This window comes from Sus scrofa, chromosome 3 (assembly GCF_054392235.1).
Source record: "Sus scrofa isolate SSC_HxYL_T2T_F1_AM1 chromosome 3, Sscrofa_HxYL_maternal_Yorkshire_Landrace_v2.0, whole genome shotgun sequence".
NCBI lineage: Eukaryota > Metazoa > Chordata > Mammalia > Artiodactyla > Suidae > Sus > Sus scrofa.
In genome coordinates, this window is record NC_139385.1 from 67,122,149 (window position 1) to 67,147,154 (window position 25,006).

Here is a 25,006-nt window from a genome sequence, read left to right on the forward strand (position 1 = left end):
GTTTTAATCCTTCTAAAATATCTTTTTGTTCTAGTGTGATGTAGGGTTGAGTAGTCCTTTCCTTTCCTCTTTTTTTTTTTTTTTTTTTTTTTGTCTGTTGTCTCTTTAGGGCTACACCTGCGGCATGTGGAGGTTCCCAGGCTAGGGGTCGAATTGGAGCCGTAGCGGCCTGCCCACACCATAGCCACAGCAACACCAGATCCGAGCCATGTCCGCAACCTACACCACAGCTCACAGCAACACTGGATACTTCACCCATTTAGCAAGGTTGACCAGTGCTTTCTGTGGTCATTTTAACAGCTACTAAATTCTTATATGTGCATGGATATGTTTCCAGACTGTTTAATTTCATTGATTCATTTGCTATTTTCTATGCCACTGCTGTATTATTTTAATTACTATAGCTTTTTGCTATTTTGATAAATGTTTTATTTCTTGATTGAATTTTAGTACTCTCCTATACCCTTTAGAAACTAGGGATTTAAACTCTTATAAAATGAAGACAGTTTCATTTTTCATTGCTGCCTAATGGCTTATAGGCAAGACATAGAGTATATCTGAAAGCCAAGAGACAACCTATTGAATTTTTAAATGATAGCAGATGAATGTGCTTATTCATCTTGATTTTATTAATCACCAAATTAGTAAACTGTGTCCATAAGAAAGTAGTTTCCTAAAGCTAAATGTTGTTACATGTTATTTCTCAAACATCCTTTTAATGTACTCTCGGTAGCATGTAGTAAAGCATATTACATGGTACTCATGGTAGCATGTGATAAAGCACTTATAAATAAATGATCAAGCTGTGAACATAAGTATTGTTGAAGGCATTATTTATTACAGTCATTTGAAATATAATAGCCCAATTAATGAACAGTAGGATGGTATTTGTTATATACCAGTAACCTCATTTATTTAGAGTGTCTAAAGGATACGTAAGTCTATATTAGTGAAAAGTCTAACTAATGGAATATTTAAATATGTAAAGTTTATTACTCTACTATAAGGACTCAGTCTTCTTTAACAGTGTTGCCTGGAGGAGATCTTTGGGAGAACTGCTGAAGAGAGTAGATAAGAATAATTTATTTTTAACTTGTAAATTATTTATCTTGTAATGGTTGCTACCAAAGTATTTGAAAGATTTTTAAAAGTAGCTTGAATATTTTAAATATTCTCAATTTTGTTTGTATTGTTTCTTTTTTGATGATAGGTATCCTTCATTCACAGTTAAATGGTACATTGAGTTGTCAATTATAAAAAATATCAAAAACACTGGATTGATGTTTTATTATATCTTTCTTGTTTTCTTCTTCAAATTTAAAAATAACAGCATTCGTTCCTGGACTTCGGGGAAGCCTAGTTGGCCAAATTCCCATAAAGAGAATGCCCCATTTAGAAGTCATCAATTTTAAAGGGTTGTTAGTGCCTGTATTCCAGAGAGTGAGTGAGTACTCTTTCAGGGTGAATCCTCTTCTGTCAAAAGGGAGAATTTCAGGAGTTCCCTGTTGGCTCAGTGAGTTAAGGATCCAGCACTGCCACTGCCGTGGCATAGGTTTGACCCCTAGACCTGGAACTTCTGCATGCTCTGGGTGAAGGCCCCCCCCCCACCAAAAGGGGAGAATTTCAGGAATGGAGAATATCTAACATAAAAGAGCTAGGATTTACTTAAAACTGAAAATATTAAATTCATAGATGGAAATTCTACCTGGCTTAGAAAAGAGTGTTTCTAGGAAATAGGTATCCATATAAGACCTGGCACGTTTGGTGTATTTGGGGATTGGAAAGCTGTTCAGAAAAGAGGTGGGCTGCCGTCTTAGGGTAGACATGACATTGCTGATACAGGGAAAGCATGGGGAAGTTAACAGAGGACAAAATGGAAATTAGTCCTTGGTTGGTAAAATGCCCAACCCAGTTAGGTAAATGTTCCAGTCAGAATGAGGATTAGAAAGATACATGATCAGTGCTGGGAATATGCATGTTGTTATCATGAAGTTATTGGGTGTGCAGTGTAGACATCCCGTCATTGGAGAGAGATTATTTGATTTGTGGGGTGAGCCTGAAACAAGAGAATTTCTTATTTGGGAGTTCCCCGTGTGGCTCAGCAGTAACAAACTTGACTAATACCCAACTAGAATCCTGATGCAGGTTCAATCTCTGGCCCCACCCAGTGGCTTAAGGATCATCGTTGCAGTGAGCTGTGGTATAAGTCACAGACTCGGCTTGGATCTGGCATTGCTGTGGCTGTGGTGTAAGCCAGTGGCTATAGCTCCGATTTGACCCCTAGCCTGGGAACTTCCATATACCACAGGTGGGGCCCTAATAAGCAAACAAACAAAACAACAACAGCAAAAAACTTCAAAAAACAAAAACAAAAACAAAAAGCAAACAAAAGAGAGAGAAAGAATGTTTGGGTTCCTCCACTATTTGAGATTATTCTTTGGCTATGCATAGGTAGTCTGAGACTAAAGCTATGGTTAGTTTGTCTAGAACTGAAATAGTATTAGTGTACTTGTAGTCATATTTTTAAAATCCACAGAGTGACTTCTTCCACCGTTTATTCCATTAAAATGTTTTTAGTATTTACTATTGTATTATTTGTTGCTATGTAACAAATTACTCCTGTACTTTAATGGCTTCACCATATTTCACAGTTTGAAGTGCTGCTTAGCTGAGTAGTTCTGGTTCACGGTTTCTCAGGAAATTGACATCAAGGTGATGGCCAAGCTGCAGCTATGGCTTGACTGGTACTGGAGGATTTGCTTTTAAGATGGCTTATACAGATTTGGCTTTTGACAGGAAGCTCAGTTCCTTGCCAGGGGGACCTCTCCCTGGGGTTGTTTTACATGTTCTTTATGGCAACTGGCTTCCCTCAGAGCCAGTGATCCAAGAGAGACAGCAAGGAGGAATTTCCAGTGCCTGTTGTGATTCCATTCTCAAAAGTTACATACCATCACTTCCACCTATCCTGTTTGTTAAAAATGAGTCACTCAGTATAGCCCACCCTTAAGAGGAGAAATGAAGCTCCCTTTTTTGATGGAAGGAGTATTAGAATTTTTGAACATATTTTAAAGCCATTACAACCATAAGCCTCCTGTTATCTTTTAATCTTGAGTTATTTATCATTCATGCCTTAATACAGTGTTTCCCAGATTCCTGAACACAAGTTTTGAAACATGAAGAAACAGAATTGCAATTTTACCATTAATAGTTTCTTCATTCGGTTTACATTTTTGGGGGGGGCTGCAGAATTCCTGGGCCAGGGATCAGACTCATGCCTGAGCAGTTCCAGCACAGGATCCTTAACCCACTGAGCCAGGAGGGAACTCCCAGTTTACATTTTTAATTAACATGGTGGCATTATTGGACTGGATCTCCAGTAGCTCTTGTCATTATTGTTACTTTGTATTCAGAAATATTTCAAAACCTGTCATGTGGAAGACAAAGTGTAAAGCCTATGTAAAATTTTAAACTCCTTCTCCCCTCAACCACCCATGTTTATCCCCCACCCCAGCTTCATTTTTCTCTGGCACTTTGCTACCACTTTCCGCCTCCCTCCTGCCTTCCCTCTGCTGTAGCCTAACTAGCTTCTTTTCTATTTCTTGGAATTTAGCTGTCTCTTGGCTTTTGCTATAGACATATGTTCTGCCTGGAATGTTCTTCCCCCAGATTCTTATAAGGAGCTCTCTCAGTGAGGACTTCACCAATCACCCTATTGAAAATTCCAAACTGTTCCTTCATAAACACCCTCAATATCCTTAACTCTGCAATTTCCCCCTCAGTGTACTGCATAATGTATTCGTTAGGTTTATTTTTTATTGTCTATGCAGCTAGAGTGCAGGATGTCCAAAGGCGAGGATCTTTGTTTTATTCCCCCTTTTTAACTCAAGTGCCTAGAACAGGTGTCAGTGCTCAGTATGCATTTTTTGAATGACAGTCATTTTCTTTTTTTTTGTTGTTGTTGTTGTTTTTTTGTTGTTGTTGTTGTTGTTGTTTTGTTGTTGTTGTTGTTGTTGTTGCTATTTCTTGGGCCGCTCCCGCGGCATATGGAGGTTCCCAGGCTAGGGGTCGAATCGGAGCTGTAGCCACCAGCCTACGCCAGAGCCACAGCAACGCGGGATCCGAGCCTCGTCTGCAACCTACACCACAGCTCACGGCAACGCCGGATCGTTAACCCACTGAGCAAGGGCAGGGACCGAACCCGCAACCTCATGGTTCCTAGTCGGATTCGTTAACCACTGCGCCACGACGGGAACTCCCCAACAGTCATTTTCTGATATGTATTTCCTTTTCTCTTTTGATTTTTTTTTCTTTTCAACGAGAATGTAAGCTGTATGAGGGCTCAAGTTTTTGTCTGTTTTATTCACTGCTATAGCTAACATGTAATACAATGTCAGACATATAGTAGAACCCTTTTTTTCTTTTGTCTGCACCCACGGCATGTGGAAGTTCCTGGGTCACGGACTCAACCCCTATCACATCAGTGACCCGAGCTGCTGCGGTGATAAGGCTGGATCCTTAAATCTCTGCACCACAAGGGAACTCCAGTAGACCCTCTTAAAACAGTTGTCAAATAAATGAAAACAATGGGCTAGCATCTTTCTTTTGTGCTAGTTATAATTTTGTTTTTTGGGTTTTTTTTTTTTTTGGAGTAGAATCAGCATTAAGTTTTTTATCTTTTAAAAGTAATAAGTATCTTATAATAAAAATTTCAGTCCATGAAGAATATAAGGAAAAAATAATGTCTACCACAAACACATACTGCTTATACCTATAGACATAATATATCTGCTCAGTTTACATATTGTTGGTTATGTTCCAAATGTATAGATGTATTTATTTTAAAAAATTTATGCTCACATGTGCAGCATATGGAAGTTCCTGGGCCAGGGTTCAAATCAGAGCTGCACCTGAAGCCTACGCCACTGCCACAGCAACATCCAGTCTGAGCAGCATCTTTGACCTGTGTGGCAGCTTGCAGCATCACCAGATCCTTAACCCACTGAGCAAGGCCAGGGATCAAACCCACATCCTCACAAACATTATGTCAGGTTCTTCACCCGCTGAGCCACATAAGGAACTCCTCAATTTATTTTTTACAAGGATGTGTCATACTAGATAAAATTTTTGGCAGATACTAGATAAATTTTTTATACTTAATTTGTATGAACATTTTAATACATAATTCAATATAGTGTTTACATAGTAAAAAAAGCATTGAAAATTATTCAAAACTATGTATAAGCTTATCCAAACTATACTTAAGTTATATTTCACACTATAACACTCCTAAGTATTTCATAAACTGAAGTATTAACTACCAGAGAAATCTTAAAACTTTGGTCTAAAGAACAAATGAGAAACAGTAATTCCAAAAAATTCCAATTAAAAACACAGCAGGAGACATTTTAATTTAGAATAACAAGGGGAAGGTTTATGAATTGAGAAATAAATCCATTAAACTAAGATGCCAGCTTTTTTTTTTTTTTTCCTGCAACCTACAGCACAGCTCACGGCAACGCCGGATCATTTCACCCACTGAGCAAGGCCAGGGACCGAACCCGCAACCTCATCATTCCTATTTGGATTCGTCAACCACTGAGCTACAAAGGGAACTCCAGGATGCCAGCTTTTAACAAAGAACTTTACAGCTTTGTGTAAGAACACAGTCCCTGGAGTTCCCGTCGTGGCACAGTGGTTAACGAATCCAACTAGGAACCATGAGGTTACGAGTTCGGTCCCTGGCCTTGCTCACTGGGTTAAAGGATCTGGGGTTAAAGGATCTGGCATTGCCGTGAGCTATGGTGTAGGTTGCAGACGTGGCTCAGATCCTACGTTGCTGTGGCTCTGGCGTAGGCTGGTTGCTACAGCTCCGATTAGATCCCTAGCTTGTGAAACTCCATATGCCGCAGGAACGGCCCAAGAAATGGCAGAAAGACAAAAAAAAAAAAAAGAACACAGTCCCTGTTCTTTGGGGATGTACAGTCTAGACATAGACTAAATGTATGACTGAAGGGGGCTATACCGTATGACTGGATATATTCAATGTCATAAAATGTCATAAAATTGATATAAAAAGTGGTGGGTTTTTTTTGTTTGTTTGTTTTGTTTTTTTTGCTTTCTAAGGTCGCACCCACAACATATGGAAATTCCCAGGCTAGAGGACAAATTGGAGCCACTGCTGCTGTTCTATGCCACACACCACAGCAATGTGGGATCCGAACTGTGTCTGTAACCTACACCACAGCTAACAGCAACGCCGGATTCTTAACCCACTGAGCGAGGCCAGGAATCAAACCTGCATGCCCATGATTCCTAGTCAGGTTTGTTAATGGCTGAGCCACGAAGGGAACTCCCCAGGAAGTATTTTGTGGGTTGGATTAAACTAAACTATTAAATGAGTTCAGAGGAGAAAGCAATCACTTCTGACTATGATTTGGGAAAACTTCATTTATTCTAGTCATTCTTTTATCTCTTCCCTATAACCATGTTCAGAATTATAATTAGTATTAACATTTTGTTCCAGCTTATGAGGAGTAATTTGTTAAATAAAATCAGAAACAGAAAAACAGAAACAGGCTAAAAGATTTTAAAACCAAACTATGGCTACCAAAGGGAGAACATGGGGGGAGGGATAAATTAGGAGGTTGGAATTAGTATATATGCACTATTATATATGTAATAGATAAATAACAGTGACCTACTGTATAGAACTGTGATAACCTATATAGGAAAAGATAACCTATATAGGAAAAGAATCTGAAGAAGAATGGATGTATGTGTATGTATAACTGATTCACTTTGCTGTATACCTGAAACTAACACAACATTGTAACTCAACTAGACTCCAGTAAAAATAATTTTTAAAAAATCAGTATTTTATGCAAAACATTGGATAATTTAAGAGAACTGCTTTATTTTATTCTAGATTCTTTCACCATCAAAAATAGGTAAACATAAAAGAGTACACTATCTTTTGTTTCATAATATATTCACTATCTGCATGTTTTTATTTTTAAGTGTCTTCCTTTTTTATTTTTTCCCTTTTTAGGGCTGCACCCGGGCATATGGAAGTTCCCAGCTACGGGTCTAATCAGAGCCGTTGCTGCTGTGCTACACCACAGCCACAACAATACCAGATTCAAGCTGTGTCTGTGACCTACACCTCAGCTCACAGCAACGCCGGATCCTTAGCCCACTGAGCGAGGCCAGGGATTGAATCACAACCTCATGGTTCCTAGTTGGATTCATTTCCAATGTATCATGACAGGAACTCCAGGTGTCTTCCTTTTTTAAAACTTATTTATTTTTTTGGAGTCCCCATCATGGCACAGCAGAAACAAATTCGACTAGGAACCGTGAGGTTGTGGGTTCAATCCCTGGCCTCGCTCAGTGGGTTAAGGATCTGGTGTTGCCATGAGCTGAGATGTAGGTCACAGATGTGGCTCGGATCTGGCGTTGCTGTGGCTGTGGTATAGCCCAGCAGCAACAGCTCTGATTAGACCCCTAGCCTGGGAATTTCCATATGCCGAGGGTTCGGCCCTACAAAGACAAAAGACCAAAAAAAAAAAAAAAAAATTATTTTTTACGGCTGCAGCATATTGAAGTTCCAAGGCCAAGGACTAAATCCTAGCCACAGCTGTGACCCAATGCACTGCAGTCAGATTCCTAATCCACCGTGCCACAGCGTGAACTCCTTAAGTGTCTTCCTTTTTTGATGCTCTCTTTGCAGCCAAATCAGTTTAAACATTTTATGTCTAAATAACAATTTTATTTGCTTGTTTTTTCAGATTGAAGTCATTTGCCAGCAAAATAATATAATAGTATTGGAAGATACAATAAAAAGGCTTAGATCTGTAAGTACATTTTTCATAAATATATGTTAAGAAATCATTTTTATTCTGTTAGTAAGATTGCAAAAAATTGTACATATGTTTTGGCTCTCATGCATTTTGTGAACAATGAAAAAATGTTTGTTTTCTAAAACCAGCACTCTCTGCCTGGTACACCATGATTCTCCCATCTGTGAGAGTAGTACTGTTCTTGCTCCATCTCGTCATCGGTCCTTTCTTTCCTAGAGGTGGAGAGAACTTTTTGTTGGCTTTATTAATGCCCTTAGGTGTTATTTGATTAAAATGATGACTGTGAGTAATTCTCAGAATATAAGATGTGTTTGTCCATACATTAACTTTTATTCCTCCTAGTAATAAATATTTTTGCCCAATTTTATGTAGTTCTGAGTAATACGTTTTCTTTAATAATGTGAAATGAAAATTGCTCTCTTTAGAAATTTTAATGATGTTATTTAAAATCTTTGAAACACCCTCTCTGAAAGTATAGCTGTACTTTTTTCCCAATAAAGTATTGGAAAAATAAATGTAAAACAAATGTTTCTAAGTATATTAATATGAATGGGAATACACTTGAAAGTGTATATAGGTATAGAATATCCAGCATTCATTTAATTATTTGTTCACTGAACAATTATAGAACAAATAATTGGTTGCTATGAACAGATGCTTTAATAGTCGCATACAGGTTTATCTAAGCAAACTAATTCCATTTCTAGTACTTTTAACTAGGTCTGTTACAAGAGACATTTCTGGCCTCTGAGATTTCTTTTTTTCTACAAAATTATTGGGTAAATGTAGAGACATTTTCAGTAAAATAAAAATATAGTACATTCATAAATGTTGGAAGGAAAGATCTCTAATTGCTTTTTTAAAGGTATTGATGAATTTTATTTATTTGTTTATTTTGCTTTTTAGGGCCGCATCCATGACACATGGACGTTCCCAGGCTATGGGTCAAATTGGAGCTGCAGCTGCTGGCCTACGCCAGAGCCACAGCAACATGGGATCTGAGCCGTGTCTGTGACCTACATCACAGCTCACAGCAATGCTGGATCCTCAACCTACTGAGTGGGATTAGGGATTGAACCTGCAACCTCATGGTTCTTACTTGGGTTCATTACTGCTGAGCCGCAATGGGAACTCCCTGATGAATTATTTTTAAATACCAAATTTATTGTTTTTGAGGATCCTCTTTGTTTTCAGCTTTCATTTAGAGAATGATGTTATAGGAATTCCTGTCGTGGCACAGCAAGAATGAATCTGATCAGGAACCATGAGGTTGAGGCTTTGATCCCTGGCCTCACTCAGTGGGTTAAGGATTCGGCATTGCCATGAACTATGGTGTAGGTTGCAGATGTGGCTCAGATCTCATGTTGTTGTGGCTCTGGTATAGGCCAGCAGCCGTAGCTCCGATTGGACCCCTAACCTGGGAACCTCCATATGCTGTGGTTATGACCCTAAAAAGAAAAAGAAAATGATGTTATAGTTTAGCTTGAAATAATGGCCTAATTTTTTCCTCCTTGGCAAGATAATTTTAGAGACTGAAAAAGCACAAAATAAATCTCCTTCCAGACTTGATTCCTTTGTCAAGACTTTAGAGGCAGACAGAGATTACTACAAGAGGGAAGCTTTCAAGCTGAGAAAGATGATCAGAAGTAGATCTAAAAGCCCAAGACGCCCATCTCCGTCTTCCCGGGTAGGTTTTGGAAACTTATAAATATTTTAGAGTTTGTTGCTCAAATAATGACTTTTATTCTTTGATTTACTTAATCTGGAAGTAATTCATTTTAATTTGGCATGAATTGGTGTGTCAAGGAGGTTGGGAGACAGACCTGTCTTTGATGGCACACTGGACCATTGAAATTAGTTCTTTTCCCCAACATTAATAATGGTTGGAAGGTAATCAGACAAACGTGGAGCAATTTGGGATGAAGTTGTTTAAGAGAGGCAATTTTTAAACTTTTTTTCATCCTTTTGTTATATCATCCTCTTTGCTTAACTACAGATTGTGTGCTGCCATCAGTAGCACCTTTCTGTTTGTAACATGTGTCAAAGAAGAATTTCAGATTTCTTATGTAATAATTGTAGGGTACAAACTGTGATGTGGAGCTTTTGAAGACAACAAGAGATCGTGAAGAACTCAAATGCATGCTGGAAAAATATGAGCGTCATTTGGCAGAAATTCAGGGTAATGTCAAGGTTCTTACTTCTGAGAGAGACAAGACCTTTCTTCTGTATGAACAGGTAAACTTACTTATAAGTAAACAAAATAGGGAAATACTATCATTGAAGTCTAGATATATGTAATTCCTTAAGTTCTATAATAATGCTTAAAACCTGTCAATAAAAGCAGTCTAACATTTGGGAATAACCTTTGTTCTTATGATATTCTTTTTTTTTCTTTTTATGGCTCCACACGCAGCATATGGAAGTTCCCTGGACTAGGAGTGGAATCTGCGCTGCAGCTGCAACCTACGCCACAGCCACAGCAATCCCAAATCCTTAGCCTACTGAGGATACTGTGGGCCAGGTATCGAACCCACATCCTCACGACATTATGTTGGATTCTTTTCTTGTTTTTTGTTTTCTCTATGTTGGGTTCTTACCCTGCTGAGCCACAATGGAAATTCCTCTTATTGTAGTCTTAATGAAATGAAATATATTTCCAATATAATTGTATAAACACACACACATACGTTATCACCATATCCAAAAAAGATTGTATACACGCATAGAAATAGTTTGATTTTTGGAATAAGAGATGGGGAAAATGTTAAATGATAGGGTAAGGTGAGTTCAAAGTAAAAAGATTTGGATTGGGGGGGTGCAAAATACAAACACGTAACTTTGATGTACTCTCAGTCACTTTAGGAACTGCTGTATGATATGTTTAATTTCAGAGAGTAAAATCAGTTTGTAGTTTTTAGCTTAAAATTATATAACCCTAAGAATCAGATAGCTTCTTTACTCAACAAATATTAAACCCCATACATTACCAATATGAGTTCTTTTAAAAATATCAAATTTTGGAGTTCCCGTTGTGGCTCAGCAGTAACAAACCTGACTAGTATCCATGAGGACTCGGGTTTGATCCCTGACCTTGCTCAGTGGGTTAAGGATCCAGCATTGCCATGAGCTGTGGTATAGGTCATAGATGTGGTTGGGATCCTACATTGCTGTGGCCGTGGGTTTGGCCACCAGCTTCAGCTCTGATTGGACCCCTAGCCTGGGAACTTCCATATGCCGTGGGTGAGGCCCTGAAAAGACAAAAAAAATAAAAAATAAAAAAAAAATAAAATTTTATTAAGAATTATAGCTACTACGTGCTAAGTTCAGGCTTTTCTATTCTAAAAGATAGAAAAAATAAGACACACAGTGTTTTCTATGTTTCCAATCTAGTTGGGGAGATAAAATATATTGGTCTTGTATTTATTTTTTGTTACTTTAGCATAAGTAATCTAGAAGATACTGTAGGAAGTAAAAGAGGTGGGTATTTTTAGTTATGGTGATCAAGATCCTTGGTAGATAATGTGGAGTTTGAGTCCTAAAGGATGAATGGGATTTCTCTTGTTTTGAGAGGGGTAAGAAGGAACATTCCAGAACAAAGAAATGGTATGAAGCAAAGGATAAAGGCCAGAAAATTATATAAGTGGATCAGTTTATGGCTAGAATAAAAGGTTTATGTCCATGGAGGTAAGGAGAGCTAAGGCTTAAGAAGTGGATGAGACTAGAGCAGGAGGCTGCAAACTTTCCAGATAATAAATAGCTTAGTTTTGTAGGCTCTGTGACCTCTGTCACAAGCTCATCAACTCTGTTGTCGAGTGTGAAAGCATCTGTAATGAATGAGCTTGTCTGTTTTCCAGTATAATTTACTTATGGACACTGCAATTTGAGCTTCATATTATTTTTACCTGTTATGAAGTATTCTTCTTTTGATTTTTTTCCACGATTTAAGAGTGTAAAAAAAAACATTCTTGGCTTCCAGAGCTACAGAAACAGTAAGCAGACTGAATCTGGATTTGTGAACCACATGTAGTTTGTCAACTTTTAGACTACATGGTAGAGGCTTTTACTGGGCCCTATAGGAGGTTTATACTTTGCTTTTCGGACAACCTTTTTTTTTTAAAGCAAGAAATATGGCCAAAGCCATATTTTTATAATTTTAACCTAAGAAACATTTCTGTAGTATCTCTTACATAAACTTTCAGTGTTATCATCTTATATAGCAATTTCTCCTTCAAGAGAATTGGAGGGGGCAGAAACCATAGATTCTTTAGAAGGCTGCAACAGTAGTCCAGACATTAAGGGACTAATCTAGGGTGCTTTCAGTGGAAATAAAGATAGGGACAGATGCAGAAGACAATGAAAAGGAAGACTTAAGATTTGATGTTAGCATAAAGGAGGAACAAATGGAGATGACTGAAATTCTGTCTTGAATGCCTGAAAAATCATGACATAGAAAAAGAAACAGGGAAGTCTTTGGTGATTTGAAGGAAAAGATGTGTTTGGTTTCAGAGAGATGGAGTAAGACATTGGTAGTACATTCAGGTAGTCATTGCCATCAGGCAGTAAGAAGTGTGGGACCAGAGTGGGGAGAGACACGAGAGCTGTTCTTCAGGCTTAGAAGTCATCTTGCCATAGGTTGAGTTTTAAGCCTGAGAGTGGATGAGCTTTCTCATTGAGAAAGCTATAAATGAAGGAACTGAGAGGTTACAGTGGAGTCCTGGGAAGCTTTATTCAAATGGTTAGAGGAACCTTTGGAAGAGATAAGACAGGAAACTAAGGCAGAACAATGTTATCTACTCAAGGAAGGAATCGTGAAGGTATTGAAGGCAGTGTCAAGTGTTGCCGAAATATCAAGACCAGTAACTGGAAAGAGGCTATTTATTACATATGGTGAGGTCATTAGTTGAAATTCTGTAGAGTGGTTGGTGTGGGAGTCAGGCTAGACAGGGGTGCCAGAGAGTGGGTGGTAAGGAATGGGCATTGGGTCCAGACCATGACACAAAAAATACAAGCATGTCAAAGGAAAAAGAGATGTATGATAGTAAACGGGACAGCAAGATTCAGTGACAGCTTTTCAAGATATGGGAGCCATGTGTGTGGTTGAAAAAGGAGAGAAAGAGGAGTGGAGAGGGTCGTATTCAAAGTGAGGGCAAATCATTATAATTGAGTCAGGGTATCTTAGACGACACTTCAGAAAATGAGGTCCAGGATTCTAGTCAAGGCTTAGCTATGGAAACTGGGGACTGATATATCTTCTTCAGAGACTTAGAAACTAGCTGACTCAATTGTGATCAAAATTAAGAGGAAGGAAAATTAGGGATGGAAGTAGCAAAGTAGGATATGAACTCATTTGCGGATATGGAATAGATTTGGAGCCCAAGGATGGTTGTTGAACAAGTGTGTAAAGACTATGTTGGGTTGTCAGTAAGGATTGATGAGTCTTTCTGTCAGGGTAAAAGTAGCTAAGACATGGAAATGGCAGATATGTCTTTGTAGAGAAAGACTGGAATACTATGGTAATATTTATTAAGCCAGTATTCTCCATGAATTGTGCTGAGTTCAAATTTATATCACAAAGTGGATAGAATATACCATATATATTTCTTAGTAAAACATTCTCTCTTGCATTGACTGCCTCAAAATTAATTTTTTAAAAATTGGGCAAGATACTGTAAACCAAACTCCTCTTTGTAGGCATTCATTTACATTTGGGGGACATCATTTGCATTTGTCTTAATTCATTAAAGAATGATACGACTGTCCTGCTGCAATCATATTAACATAGGTTTGCATTTTAACTGGCTGAATATAAGATAGCTGTATTTATTTCTGTTCTAAAGCTTGTTAAAGAGAAGTCTCTGTATTTAAATAACAGGCACAGGAAGAAATTGCCCGACTTCGACTAGAAATGATGAAAAGCTGTAAGTCTCCTAAATCGACAACAGCACAGGCCATCCTCCGGCGGGTGGAGACTGAAAGAGATGTGGCCTTCACGGATTTACGAAGAATGACCACAGAACGAGATAGTTTGAGGGAAAGGCTAAAGGTTGGAAAGAATTTTATCTATATGAGCATTTGTAGAGCACAATGCAGTGACATTGAAAGCACTTTGTTTTGTTTTGTTTTGTTTTTTTTAAACAGATTGCCCAAGAGACAGCGTTTAATGAGAAGGCTCACTTGGAACAAAGGATAGAGGAGCTGGAGTGTACAGTTCATAACGTAAAGAAAAATTACTTTTACACTTTTGGCTATAAACTGTCAATGGCTTCCCCATTGCCCCCTTTTCTGTTTTCAGAGAAGTTGTTTTTTAAGATAGTGTTTGTAATCCTAAGGTAGTTAAGGTGGTATATATGGTGTAAATTGTCACCTTTCATTGTTTATTTCCTTCTGAAAATGTGAGTAAAGTCTTTTTTTATTGGATTGCAAAGTGTGTTCTTTTTAAAAATTTGCATTCTCAGGGATTTTTAGCAACTTTCTCATCTCCCCATTTCATTAAAAATGAAAATGCCAGATAGAGATACTGGCTTATCCTACCTAAAGAGTAGCTAGGTCAGAGAAAATTATAATGAAATGAAAATTAATGAGAAAAATGTATTTAAACTGAATTTAATTGTGAAGCATCACCTCTTTACTAATCAAGGATTTGAGATACTACAAATATATATTGGAGATGTTATAACTATGTAAACAGAAAGAAGGGAATTTGACTTTGTTATCAAATTTAATTGATTATACTTAGAAATTCATCTATATTATGTTGTTATAATGAGTTTAAAAAAAATAGTAGACAGTAGAAAAACAGATTTCTTTTCATAATGCCACTTTGTGTAAATTGTTAATGTTGAGCAACAAATAAGAAATCTTTTACAAATAGGATACATGTGCTGTAGTCAAACTGGACCAGATTGAAAATGGAGGGGCATATGCTGTGATAGGCTTTAAGGAAAAGCTGCACCGTAGCTTGTCCGAATTCCCCCTCCACAGTACCTTGTCCCTACAGCCTCCCACAACATTCAAGTCTAATGTAATCATCTCATTCTGCGCATGTTGTCATACCAGTTTGGGCAAAGAGAAGATATCTCTTTAGGAAGATGACTACGACGTGTTTAGTGATGGCAGTAACCTTGTCATTCTGCTTGTATAGCTTGATGATGAACGTATGGAGCAAATGTCAAATATGACTTTGATGAAGGATACCATAACCACTGTGGAAAAAGAAATGAAATCACTAGCAAGAAAGGCAATGGATACCGAAAGTGAACTTGGCAGACAAAAAGCAGAGAATAATTCTTTGAGGTAAACTCAGTTACCTTTAAACAACTAATAGTTTACTGTAAATAGTAGCTCTGCTTTTTGTAGTGTATTTTATAATAAGTTATTTGTTGACTTTAATTTCTGAGAGGGTTATTATGAAACAGTCATAGAAACCTCAGTACACGTTAAATGATTACCTGAACATCAGTCACAGACTGGTAATGCCACACTTAACTAGGGACCAGACTTATAGTAATCTTAATCTTATGTTTGCCGAAAACCTCAATGTTTAGTTGAAATAGCTTTTACAAAGCTCTTCTGGGAAAAGAGCATATTTAACTTTGGTATTTCACTGTTTACCTTATAACTTATGTTCTGGAATCTGAACAGTATGAGAAAGCACAAAACACAGGTTTGATAGTAGCTTAGAAAAGGGGTAGTTTAGCATATAATAAAAGCAGAGAGATAGGAACATGTAATGGGACTTGTGTCAGTTAAATGCCGCTTACTGGGGTTAGCCCTTTCTACATACTGCTATGGTAGCAGGAGAAATTCCAGTTGAAGCAACCCACAGGCAATGGTGTAGGGGAATAAGTTTTCAAAGACTTCCATGCTAGTGGTTTTACTTGTAGTGTCTGTTGATGTGAGAAATGGAAGTTGCAGATTCAATAAGGCTGATTTCAATACATCTGTGAACATATGAAAAATAGTAGTTCAGAAGAAAATGAAATACATTATTCAGTCTGCAGGCAATACTCAGCTCATTAATGAATTCCCAGATTCCCCTCTTAGATCTTTCAACGGGTCTGTAATGCAAACACTAGAATCACTTGTCAGAACAGAGAATCGCTCCAATTCTCTCCCTTTATTTATTGTTCACTTTTCTGCTTTAAAAGATATTGCAAGCTTGGTTAAAATAAAAGAAATAATAAGAAAATAACAATAATAAAGAAAACCTTGGGGAATAGAGAAAAGTGTACAGTGTAGGTTTAAATCATAACCTAAAGAAGACTATTATTATAGATCTGCTTTTCTAGCAAGTATTATTTCTGTCTGTATGTATATAAGCTTTCTATGTAATTGATATCATCCTATATTTAGTTATATATTTGGCCAGTTTCACTTACTTTTATACCGTAAACCTTTTCGCACGTCATTGGAAGTTCTTTGAAAGAGTCTTAGTGGTTTATTAAAAATATTCTAACAGATAAATTATACTTTTTAGGGGGTTTTGTGAACATTTGCTTTCTTTTAACAGTGTTAGGGTTATTGTCACATTTAATTAATAATTTATTCCTTTTTATTCCATTGTATGAATAAACACAGACATTTCAGTTGTTTCCAATTTGAGGCTGTAACAAATAAAACTGTTATGAGCCTTCTCATATCAATCTTTGTATGGACATATGCTTCTGTTTTTCTTGGGTAAATACCTAAGAGTAGAATGACTGAGTCATGTGGTGGACATATGTTTAACCTTTAAAGAAACCATTAAACTGATTTCCAAGGTGGTTGTACTGTTTTACTTTGCATTTGCCCCGGTGGTGTAAGAGTGTTCCAGTTGTCACATATCCTCACCAACACTTGGTATGCAGTATCTTTATAATTTTAGCCATGCTAATAGGTATGTATTATGGTTTTGATTTGCCTTCTCTAATAACCAGTGATTTCAAGCATCTGCTCATGTCCTTGTGTGCCATACATGTATCTCTTTAGTGTCTGTTCAAAACTTTTGCACACTTTTATTCAGTTGTTTATATTATTAAATCATAAAAATCCTTTCTATATTCTAGATATAAGTCCTTTGTCATATATACTATGTTTGGAAAATATTACATTTTTTCCCTGTCAGTGGTTTGTCTTTTTATTTTCTTAAGTGTCTTTTAAAGGAGGAAATACATTTGATTCTGATTAAGTGAAACTTAAAAATTATTAAAAATTTATATCCAGATTTTGTGTTCTTTTAAAGCAATCATTGTTAAGTCTGAGGTCACTGAGATTTTTCTCCTGTTTTTTCTTCTAGCAGTTATATAGTTTTAGTATTTATATTTAAGTCCAAAATCCATTTCAAGTTAATTTTTGTATGTAACATATAATCTTTGTATGTAACAACAAAGTTCACATTTTTTTGCATATAGATATCCTATTGTTTGAGCACCATTTGTTGGAAAACTCTTTTACACTGAATTATTTTGCACTTTTGTAGAAAGTCACTTGTCCATATATGTGTAGGTCTATTCTTGATTATCTGTTTTGTTTGGTGGATCTATTTATATATCTTGATGCCAATAAAACACTCCCGATTACTGTTTTTTTTAAATAAGTCTTCAAATTAGGTAGTATTAGTCCTCCAATTCTGTTCTCTCTCAAAGTTGTTTTGGCTATTCTGATTCCTTTGCATTTTTTTTTCTTTTCCTTTTAGGGCCGCAGCTGTGGCATGTGGAAGTTCCCAGGCTGGGGTCTAATTGGAGCTATGGCCACAGTAACACAGGATCTGACCTGCATCTGTGACTTGTGCTGCAGCTTGCAGCAATGTCGGAGCTTGCAGCGGTGGTAGATCCTTAACCCACTGAGCAAAGCCAGGGATCGAGCCCACATCTTTATGGTTACTAGTTGGGTTTATTACTTGGGCCACGACAGGAACTCCCAGATCTTGCATTTCTTTGTCAGATTTATCCCCAAGTATTTTCTATTTTTTTATGCTGTTGTAAATACAATTTTAGAATTTCACTTTCTGATTATTAATTGCTTATACATGAAAATAAATTTTTTTTCAAAATTAACGGTATGATGGAACAGTTTTAGATTTACAGAAAAATCGTTAATATACTTCCAAGTTCCTACATACTTCACACCCAAATTCCTCTCTTCATAACATCTTACATTAGTGTGATACATGTGTTGAAATTAATGAATCAGGGAGATCCCTGGTGGCTCAGTGGGTTAAGGATCTGGTGCTGTCACAATTGTGGCATAGGTTTGATCCCTGGCTTGTGAACTTCTGCATGTTGCAGGTGCGGCCAAAAAAAAAAATTAATGAATCAATATTGATACATTATAATTAAGTCTCTAATTTATTCAGATTTCCTTAGTTTTTCCGTAATGTCATTTTTCTGTTCCAGGATCCCATCCAGGACACCACACTACATTAGGTTGTCCTGTCTCCTTAGGCTTCTCTTGGCTATGACAATTTCAGTCTTTCCTTGTTTTTGATGACTTTGACAGTTTTGAGGAGTACTGATCAGGTATTTTGTAGAATGTCTCTCAATTGGGGTTTGTCTGATGGTTTTCCCATGATTAGACTGGGTAATGTTTTTGAGAGAAAAGTCACAAAGGTAAAGTGCCATTTTAGGGTACACAGATATCCAGGGTCATGAGCATTATCTTATCAATATGATTTATCACTTGATTTTGACTTTGGTCACCTGACTGGGATAATATTTGCCTTTTCCAGAGTGTCATATAATCTAAATCATGTAGTACAGAGCCTTTTCAGACTGGCTTCTCTTACTTTGTAATGTGCATTTCAGATTGATCCATATCTTTTCATAACTTGATAGCTCATTTCTTCTTATTGAATAATATTCTATGATATGTGTGTACCACAGTGTGTTTATGCAGGCACCCACCTATTGAAGGTCATCTTGGTTGCTTCCAGTTTTTGGCAGTTGTGAATAAAGCTGCTATCAACTTTCATGTGCAGTTTTTTGTATGAATAGAGGTTTCAGTTCAGTTAAATACCTAGAAGCACAATTGCTGAATCATATAGTTAAAACTGTATTTAGCTTTATGAGAAACTGCCAAATTCTCTTCCAGAGTGACTGTACTATTTTGCATTCCCATCAGCAATGAATGGTACTTTCTCTTGCTCCACATCCTTGTCAGCATTAGATATTGTCAGATTTTTTGCATTTTAGCCATTATAATAGGTGTGTAATAATCTCATTGTTTTAATTTGCAATTTTCTAATGACCAGTAATGTGGAACATCTTTTCATATTTTTATTTGCCATCTGTATATCTTTGATGAGGTGTCTGTTAAGGTTTTTGCCACTTTTCAATTGTTTACTTGTTGAGTTTCAACGATTCTTTGTATATTTGGAATCATATTCTTATCAGATATGTGCTTTGTAAATATATTCTCCCAGTCTGTGCTTTGTCTTCATATTCTTTCTTTCTTTCTTTCTTTGTCTTTTTAGGGCCGCATGAACGGCATATGGAAGTTCCCAGGCTAGGGGTCAAATCAGAGCTGCAGCTGCTGGCCTATGCCATCCACAACACTGCCAGATCTGCACTACGTCTATGACCTACACCACAGCTCACAGCAACACTGGATCGATCCTTAACCCACTGAGCAAGGCCTGGGATCGCACCCACATCCTCATGGATAGTAGTCAGGTTTGTTACCACTGAGCCATGATGGGAACTCCTGTCTTTGTATTCTTTTAATAGTGGCTTTTGCAGAAAAGAAATTTAAGATTTTGATAAAATTCAACTTACCGACTTTTTTTTCATGAATTGTGTTTCTAGTGTAGTATTTAAAAATTCAAACCCAAGGACATATGTTTTTCTCATATGTTTTCTTTTAGAAGTTGTATAGTTTTGCAACATACCAAAAAAATTATACACCATGACCAGGTTGGGTTCATCCCAGGTTCACAAGGATGGTTCAACATACGCAAATCAATCAGCATCATACACCACATTAACAAAAAAAAAAGTCAAAAATCATATGATCATCTCAATAGACGCAGAAAAAGCATTTGACAAAGTCCAACATCCATTCATGATCAAGACCCTCGCCAAAGTGGGTATAGAGGGAACATTCCTGAACATAATCAAAGCCATTTATGATAAACCCACAGCAAATGTAATACTCAATGGGGAAAAACTGAAAGCCTTCTCACTCAAATCTGGAACAAGACAGGGATGCCCACTCTCACCACTGCTCTTCAACATAGTTTTGGAAGTTCTAGCCACAGCAATTAGACAAACAAAAGAAATAAAAAGCATCCATATAGGAAGAGAAGAGATAAAACTGTCACTGTATGCAGATGACATGATACTATACATAGAAAACCCTAAAGACTCAACCCCAAAACTACTTGAACTGATTAATAAATTAAGAAAAGTAGCAGGATATAAGATTAACATTCAGAAGTCAGTTGCATTTCTGTATACCAGCAATGAAATATTAGAAAAGGAATACAAAAATACGATACCTTTTAAAATTGCACCTCACAGAATCAAATACCTCGGAATACATCTGACCAAGGAGGTAAAGGACCTATATGCCGAGAACTATAAAACTTTAATCAAAGAAATCAAAGAAGATGTAAAGAAATGGAAAGCTATCCCATGCTCCTGGATTGGGAAAATCAATATTGTAAAAATGGCCACACTCCCCAAAGCAATCTACAGATTCAATGCAATCCCTACCAAATTACCCATGACATTTTTCACAGAACTAGAACAAACAATCCAAACATTTATATGGAACAACAAAAGACCCAGAATCGCCAAAGCTATCCTGAGAAACAAAAACCAAGCAGGAGGCATAACTCTCCCAGACTTCAAGAAATACTACAAAGCCACAGTCATCAAAACAGTGTGGTACTGGTATCAAAACAGACAGACAGACCAATGGAACAGAATAGAGAACCCGGAAATAAACCCTGACACCTATGGTCAATTAACCTTTGACAAGGGAGGCAAGAACATACAATGGGAAAAAGAAAGTCTATTCAGCAAGCATTGCTGGGAAACCTGGACAGCTGCATTCAAAGCAATGAAACTGGAACACACCCTCACACCATGCACAAAAATAAACTCAAAATGGCTGAAAGACTTAAATATATGACAGGACACCATCAAACTCCTAGAAGAAAACATAGGCAAAACACTCTCTGACATCAACATCATGAATATTTTCTCAGGTCAGTCTCCCAAAGCAATAGAAATTAGAGCAAAAATAAACCCATGGGACCTCATCAAACTGAAAAGCTTTTGCACAGCAAAGGAAACCCAAAAGAAAACAAAAAGACAACTTACAGAATGGGAGAAAACAGTTTCAAATGATGCAACTGACAAGGGCTTAATCTCTAGAATATATAAACAACTCATACAACCCAACAGCAAAAAAGCCAATCAATCAATGGAAAAATGGGCCTGAATAGATTGTTCTCCAAGGAAGATATACAGATGGCCAACAAACACATGAAAAAATGCTCAACATCGCTGATTATAAGAGAAATGCAAATCAAAACTACCATGAGATACCACCTCACACCAGTCAGAATGGCCATCATTCATAAATCCACAAATAACAAGTGCTGGAGGGGCTGTGGAGAAAAGGGAACACTCCTGCACTGTTGGTGGGAATGTAAACTGGTACAGCCACTATGGAGAATAGTTTGGAGATACCTGAGAAGTCTATACATAGAACTTCCATATGACCCCGCAATCCCACTCTTGGGCATCTATCCGGACAAAACTCTACTTAAAAGAGACACATGCACCCACATGTTCATTGCAGCCCTATTCACAATAGCCAGGACATGGAAACAACCTAAATGTCCATCGACAGATGATTGGATTTGGAAGAAGTGGTATATATACACAATGGAATACTACTCAGCCATAAAAAAGAATGACATAATGCCATTTGCAGCAACATGGATGGAACTAGAGAATCTCATACTGAGTGAAATGAGCCAGAAAGACAAAGACAAATACCATATGATATCACTTATAACTGGAATCTAATATCCAGCACAAATGAACATCTCCTCAGAAAAGAAAATCATGGACTTGGAGAAAAGACTTGTGGCTGCCTGATGGGAGAGGGAGGGAGTGGGAGGGATCGGGAGCTTGGGGTTATCAGACACAACTTAGAATAGATTTACAAGGAGATCCTGCTGAATAGTATTGAGAACTTTGTCTAGATACTCATGTTGCAACAGAAGAAAGGGTGGGGGAAAAATGTAATTGTAATGTATACATGTAAGGATAACCTGACCCCCTTGCTGTACAGTGGGAAAATAAAAAAAAATTATAAAAAAAAAACAAAAAAAAACCCCAAACAAACAAAAAAATAAATGATGTGGATGACAGCAAAAAAAAAAAAAAAAAAGTTGTATAGTTTTGGTGTTCTTAGGTGACGCAGTGGGTTAAAGATCTGGCATTGTCACTTCTGTGGTACAGGTTTGATCCCTGGCCCTGGAACTACTACATGCCATGGGCACAGTCCAAAAAAAAGTTGTATAGTTTAGCATTTTGTTTAAGGTCAATGATCTATGTTGAGGTAATATTTGTAAAAACTGTCAAGTCTATATTTAGATTTACTGAATTTGCATATGGATGTTATAAAGTTGTTCCAATACCATTTGTTGAAAGACTGCCCTTTGTCAAAGACAGTTGCTTGTATTTGTGTGTGGGTCTATTTCTGGCTCTTCATTCTGCCACATTAATCTATTTTGTCTATTCTTTAGTCAAACCATACCATCTTGATTACTGTAACTTTATAGTTAGTCTTGAAACTGGGTGATATGAATCTTCCAACTTTGTCTTCTTTAATATTGCATTGGCTTTTCTGGGTCTTTTGCCTTTCCATGTAAACTTTATTTATTTATTGGCTGCACCTGTGGCATGTAGACGTTCCCAGGCCAGGGATCAAACCCATACCACAACAATGATCCAAGTTGCTGCAAATGGCAATGCCAGATCCTTAACCCACTGCACCACAAGGGAACTCCTTTTTTTTTTTTTTTTTTTTTTTTGTCTTTTTGTCTTTTTGCTATTTCTTTGGGCCGCTCCTGCGGCATATGGAGGTTCCCAGGCCAGGGGTCGAATCGGAGCTGTAGCCACTGGCCTACGCCAGAGCCACAGCAACGCGGGATCCGAGCCGCGTCTGCAACCTACACCACAGCTCATGGCAACGCCGGATCGTTAACCCACTGAGCAAGGGCAGGGACCGAACCCGCAACCTCATGGTTCCTAGTCGGATTCATTAACCACTGCGCCACGACGGGAACTCCTACTTAAAATTTTCTGACTGATAATTCTCATGTCTGTTCTATAGTTGAATCTGATTCTGATCATTCAGTCTATATTTTTGCTTGACTTTTGGCATGCCTTGTAATTTTTTGTTGAAAGCCACACATACAGTACTGGGTGTTAGTTAACTGAGGTAAACAGATCTTTAGTGTGAATGTTGATGTTAATCTGGCTAGGAGTTGAGCTGTGGTCAGTTTCTTGAAGCCCTTGATGCCAGAGGCATCAGATTTCTCTATTGTCCTATTTTTGTTTCTCTTCTTGGCTTTAGGCTTTCCTGTGTACTCCTCTCTAGTGAAGGTCTACATCTCTCTCAGCTTTTGTCAGTTGTAATACAGTGTGATGAGCCTGGAGCCCGTTGTCTCGGTGGTGAGGTGAGCAAGATAGAACATATTCTGTAGTCTTGTGCTTAAATCTCAGCCTTCCATGGCCGTGTGTCTCTGGGCTGTGATATTTACAAATGTTTCTCCAGTGGTGTAACTTTCACCTTAAAAAAAAAAATCTGCTTATGTGAAACAGCGAGGCTAGAGGGCTAAAATGGGAGGAATGTTGTTCTCCTGCTAGGATAAGGCTCCAGTGAAGTGCTTTCATTTGAAGAGTAGGTCTTTATTATGAAGAATGCTCTGGGCATATTTCACAATAACTACTCTTCCCTGTCAGTGCTACAAAGGGGTCTTTCTCAGATCTTCACTGTGAGAACATACTGGGGTTCCTGGAGGTAAACATGCTGAAGTATGGAGATTCTTCCAAGACTGTGACCCCTGGGACGTCTCACTTTCATTGTTAGTGCACACTCAGCCTCCTGCAGGGCATCACAGCCAATTATAACTCCAGCGGATTCTGCTCTTCATGAGCAGATCTCAGTTGCAGATCTCTGGATTTGCCTTACTTTTCACATTCTGGGGTGATGATTTATGCTGTAGTTCACTATTCTGATGTGTCCACTAAAAGTCTTTGATTTTCAGTTTGTTTGTTTTTGGTAATAATGTGGCTCTTTATATGTTAGGGCTAATACTAGAAGTCCTATGATTGGTTTTTATTTATTTATCTGCTATTCTGCAACATTGCTAAATATACCTTTTAGTTCTAATAGCCTTTTTGTAGATTCCATTCATTTTTCTACATAATTAGAACATCTACAGATAAAGACATTTTTACTTATTCAGTCTGCATGCTTTTTTTCCTTTCTTTTTCTTCCCTTATTGCACTTGCTAGAACATTCTGTACTTTGTTAATGAAATTGGTGAAGTGGACATCCGTGTCATGTTCTACGTCTTAGGGGAACCATTCATACCATATCATAACCATTCAGTAGTTAGTATGATGTTAGTTATAGGTTTTTCCTAGATATCTTCTATCAGAATTAAGAGCTTTCCATTCCTTCTGTTTCCTTTGCCACAGCCACAGCAATGCCTTCTATTCATGGATTACTGAGAGTTTCTTCAGGAATGGATGTGCTTTGTCAAATTGATCAGGGTTTATTATACTTTCTATAGATTTCTGGTCTCAGTTCACTAATGCTTTGTTTAAAATATTTACTTCTGCTTTTATAATTGAGATTGGCTAATAATTTGCCAATCTTGGGACTTTTTAAGATCAGATTTTTTTTTTTTTTTTTTTGGTCTTTTTGCTTTTTCTAGGGCCACTCCCATGGCATATGGAGGTTCCCAGGCTAGGGGTCCAATCGGAGCTGTAGCCACCGGCCTACGCCAGAGCCAAAGCAACGCGGGATCCGAGCCACATCTGCAACCTACACCACAGCTCACGACAACGCCGGATTCTTTTTTTTTTTTTTTTTTTTTTTTTTTTGTCTTTTTTTTTGTCTTTTGTCTTTTTTTTTGTTGT

At 37.5% G+C, this 25,006-nt stretch overlaps 1 protein-coding gene across 33 annotated transcripts in view; it reads left to right on the top strand.

The window, feature by feature from the left end:
• Positions 1-25,006, top strand: part of TSGA10 (testis specific 10) — a 140,568-nt gene that overhangs the window by 38,555 nt on the left and 77,007 nt on the right. For 17 of the 33 annotated variants that reach the window (XM_021087209.2, XM_085018604.1, XM_085018624.1 and 14 more), the window contains 6 exons: positions 7,788-7,853; positions 9,379-9,546; positions 9,939-10,094; positions 13,732-13,902; positions 13,998-14,075; positions 15,001-15,152. In XM_021087209.2, coding sequence (XP_020942868.1) covers positions 9,496-9,546; positions 9,939-10,094; positions 13,732-13,902; positions 13,998-14,075; positions 15,001-15,152 — 608 coding nt within the window. In that variant the 5' untranslated portion in view covers positions 7,788-7,853; positions 9,379-9,495. Of the gene's footprint in view, positions 1-1,330; positions 1,445-7,787; positions 7,854-9,378; positions 9,547-9,938; positions 10,095-13,731; positions 13,903-13,997; positions 14,076-15,000; positions 15,153-25,006 lie in introns of those variants that run through there. The other 16 variants (XM_085018610.1, XM_085018606.1, XM_085018625.1 and 13 more) reach the window with 3 other exon arrangements.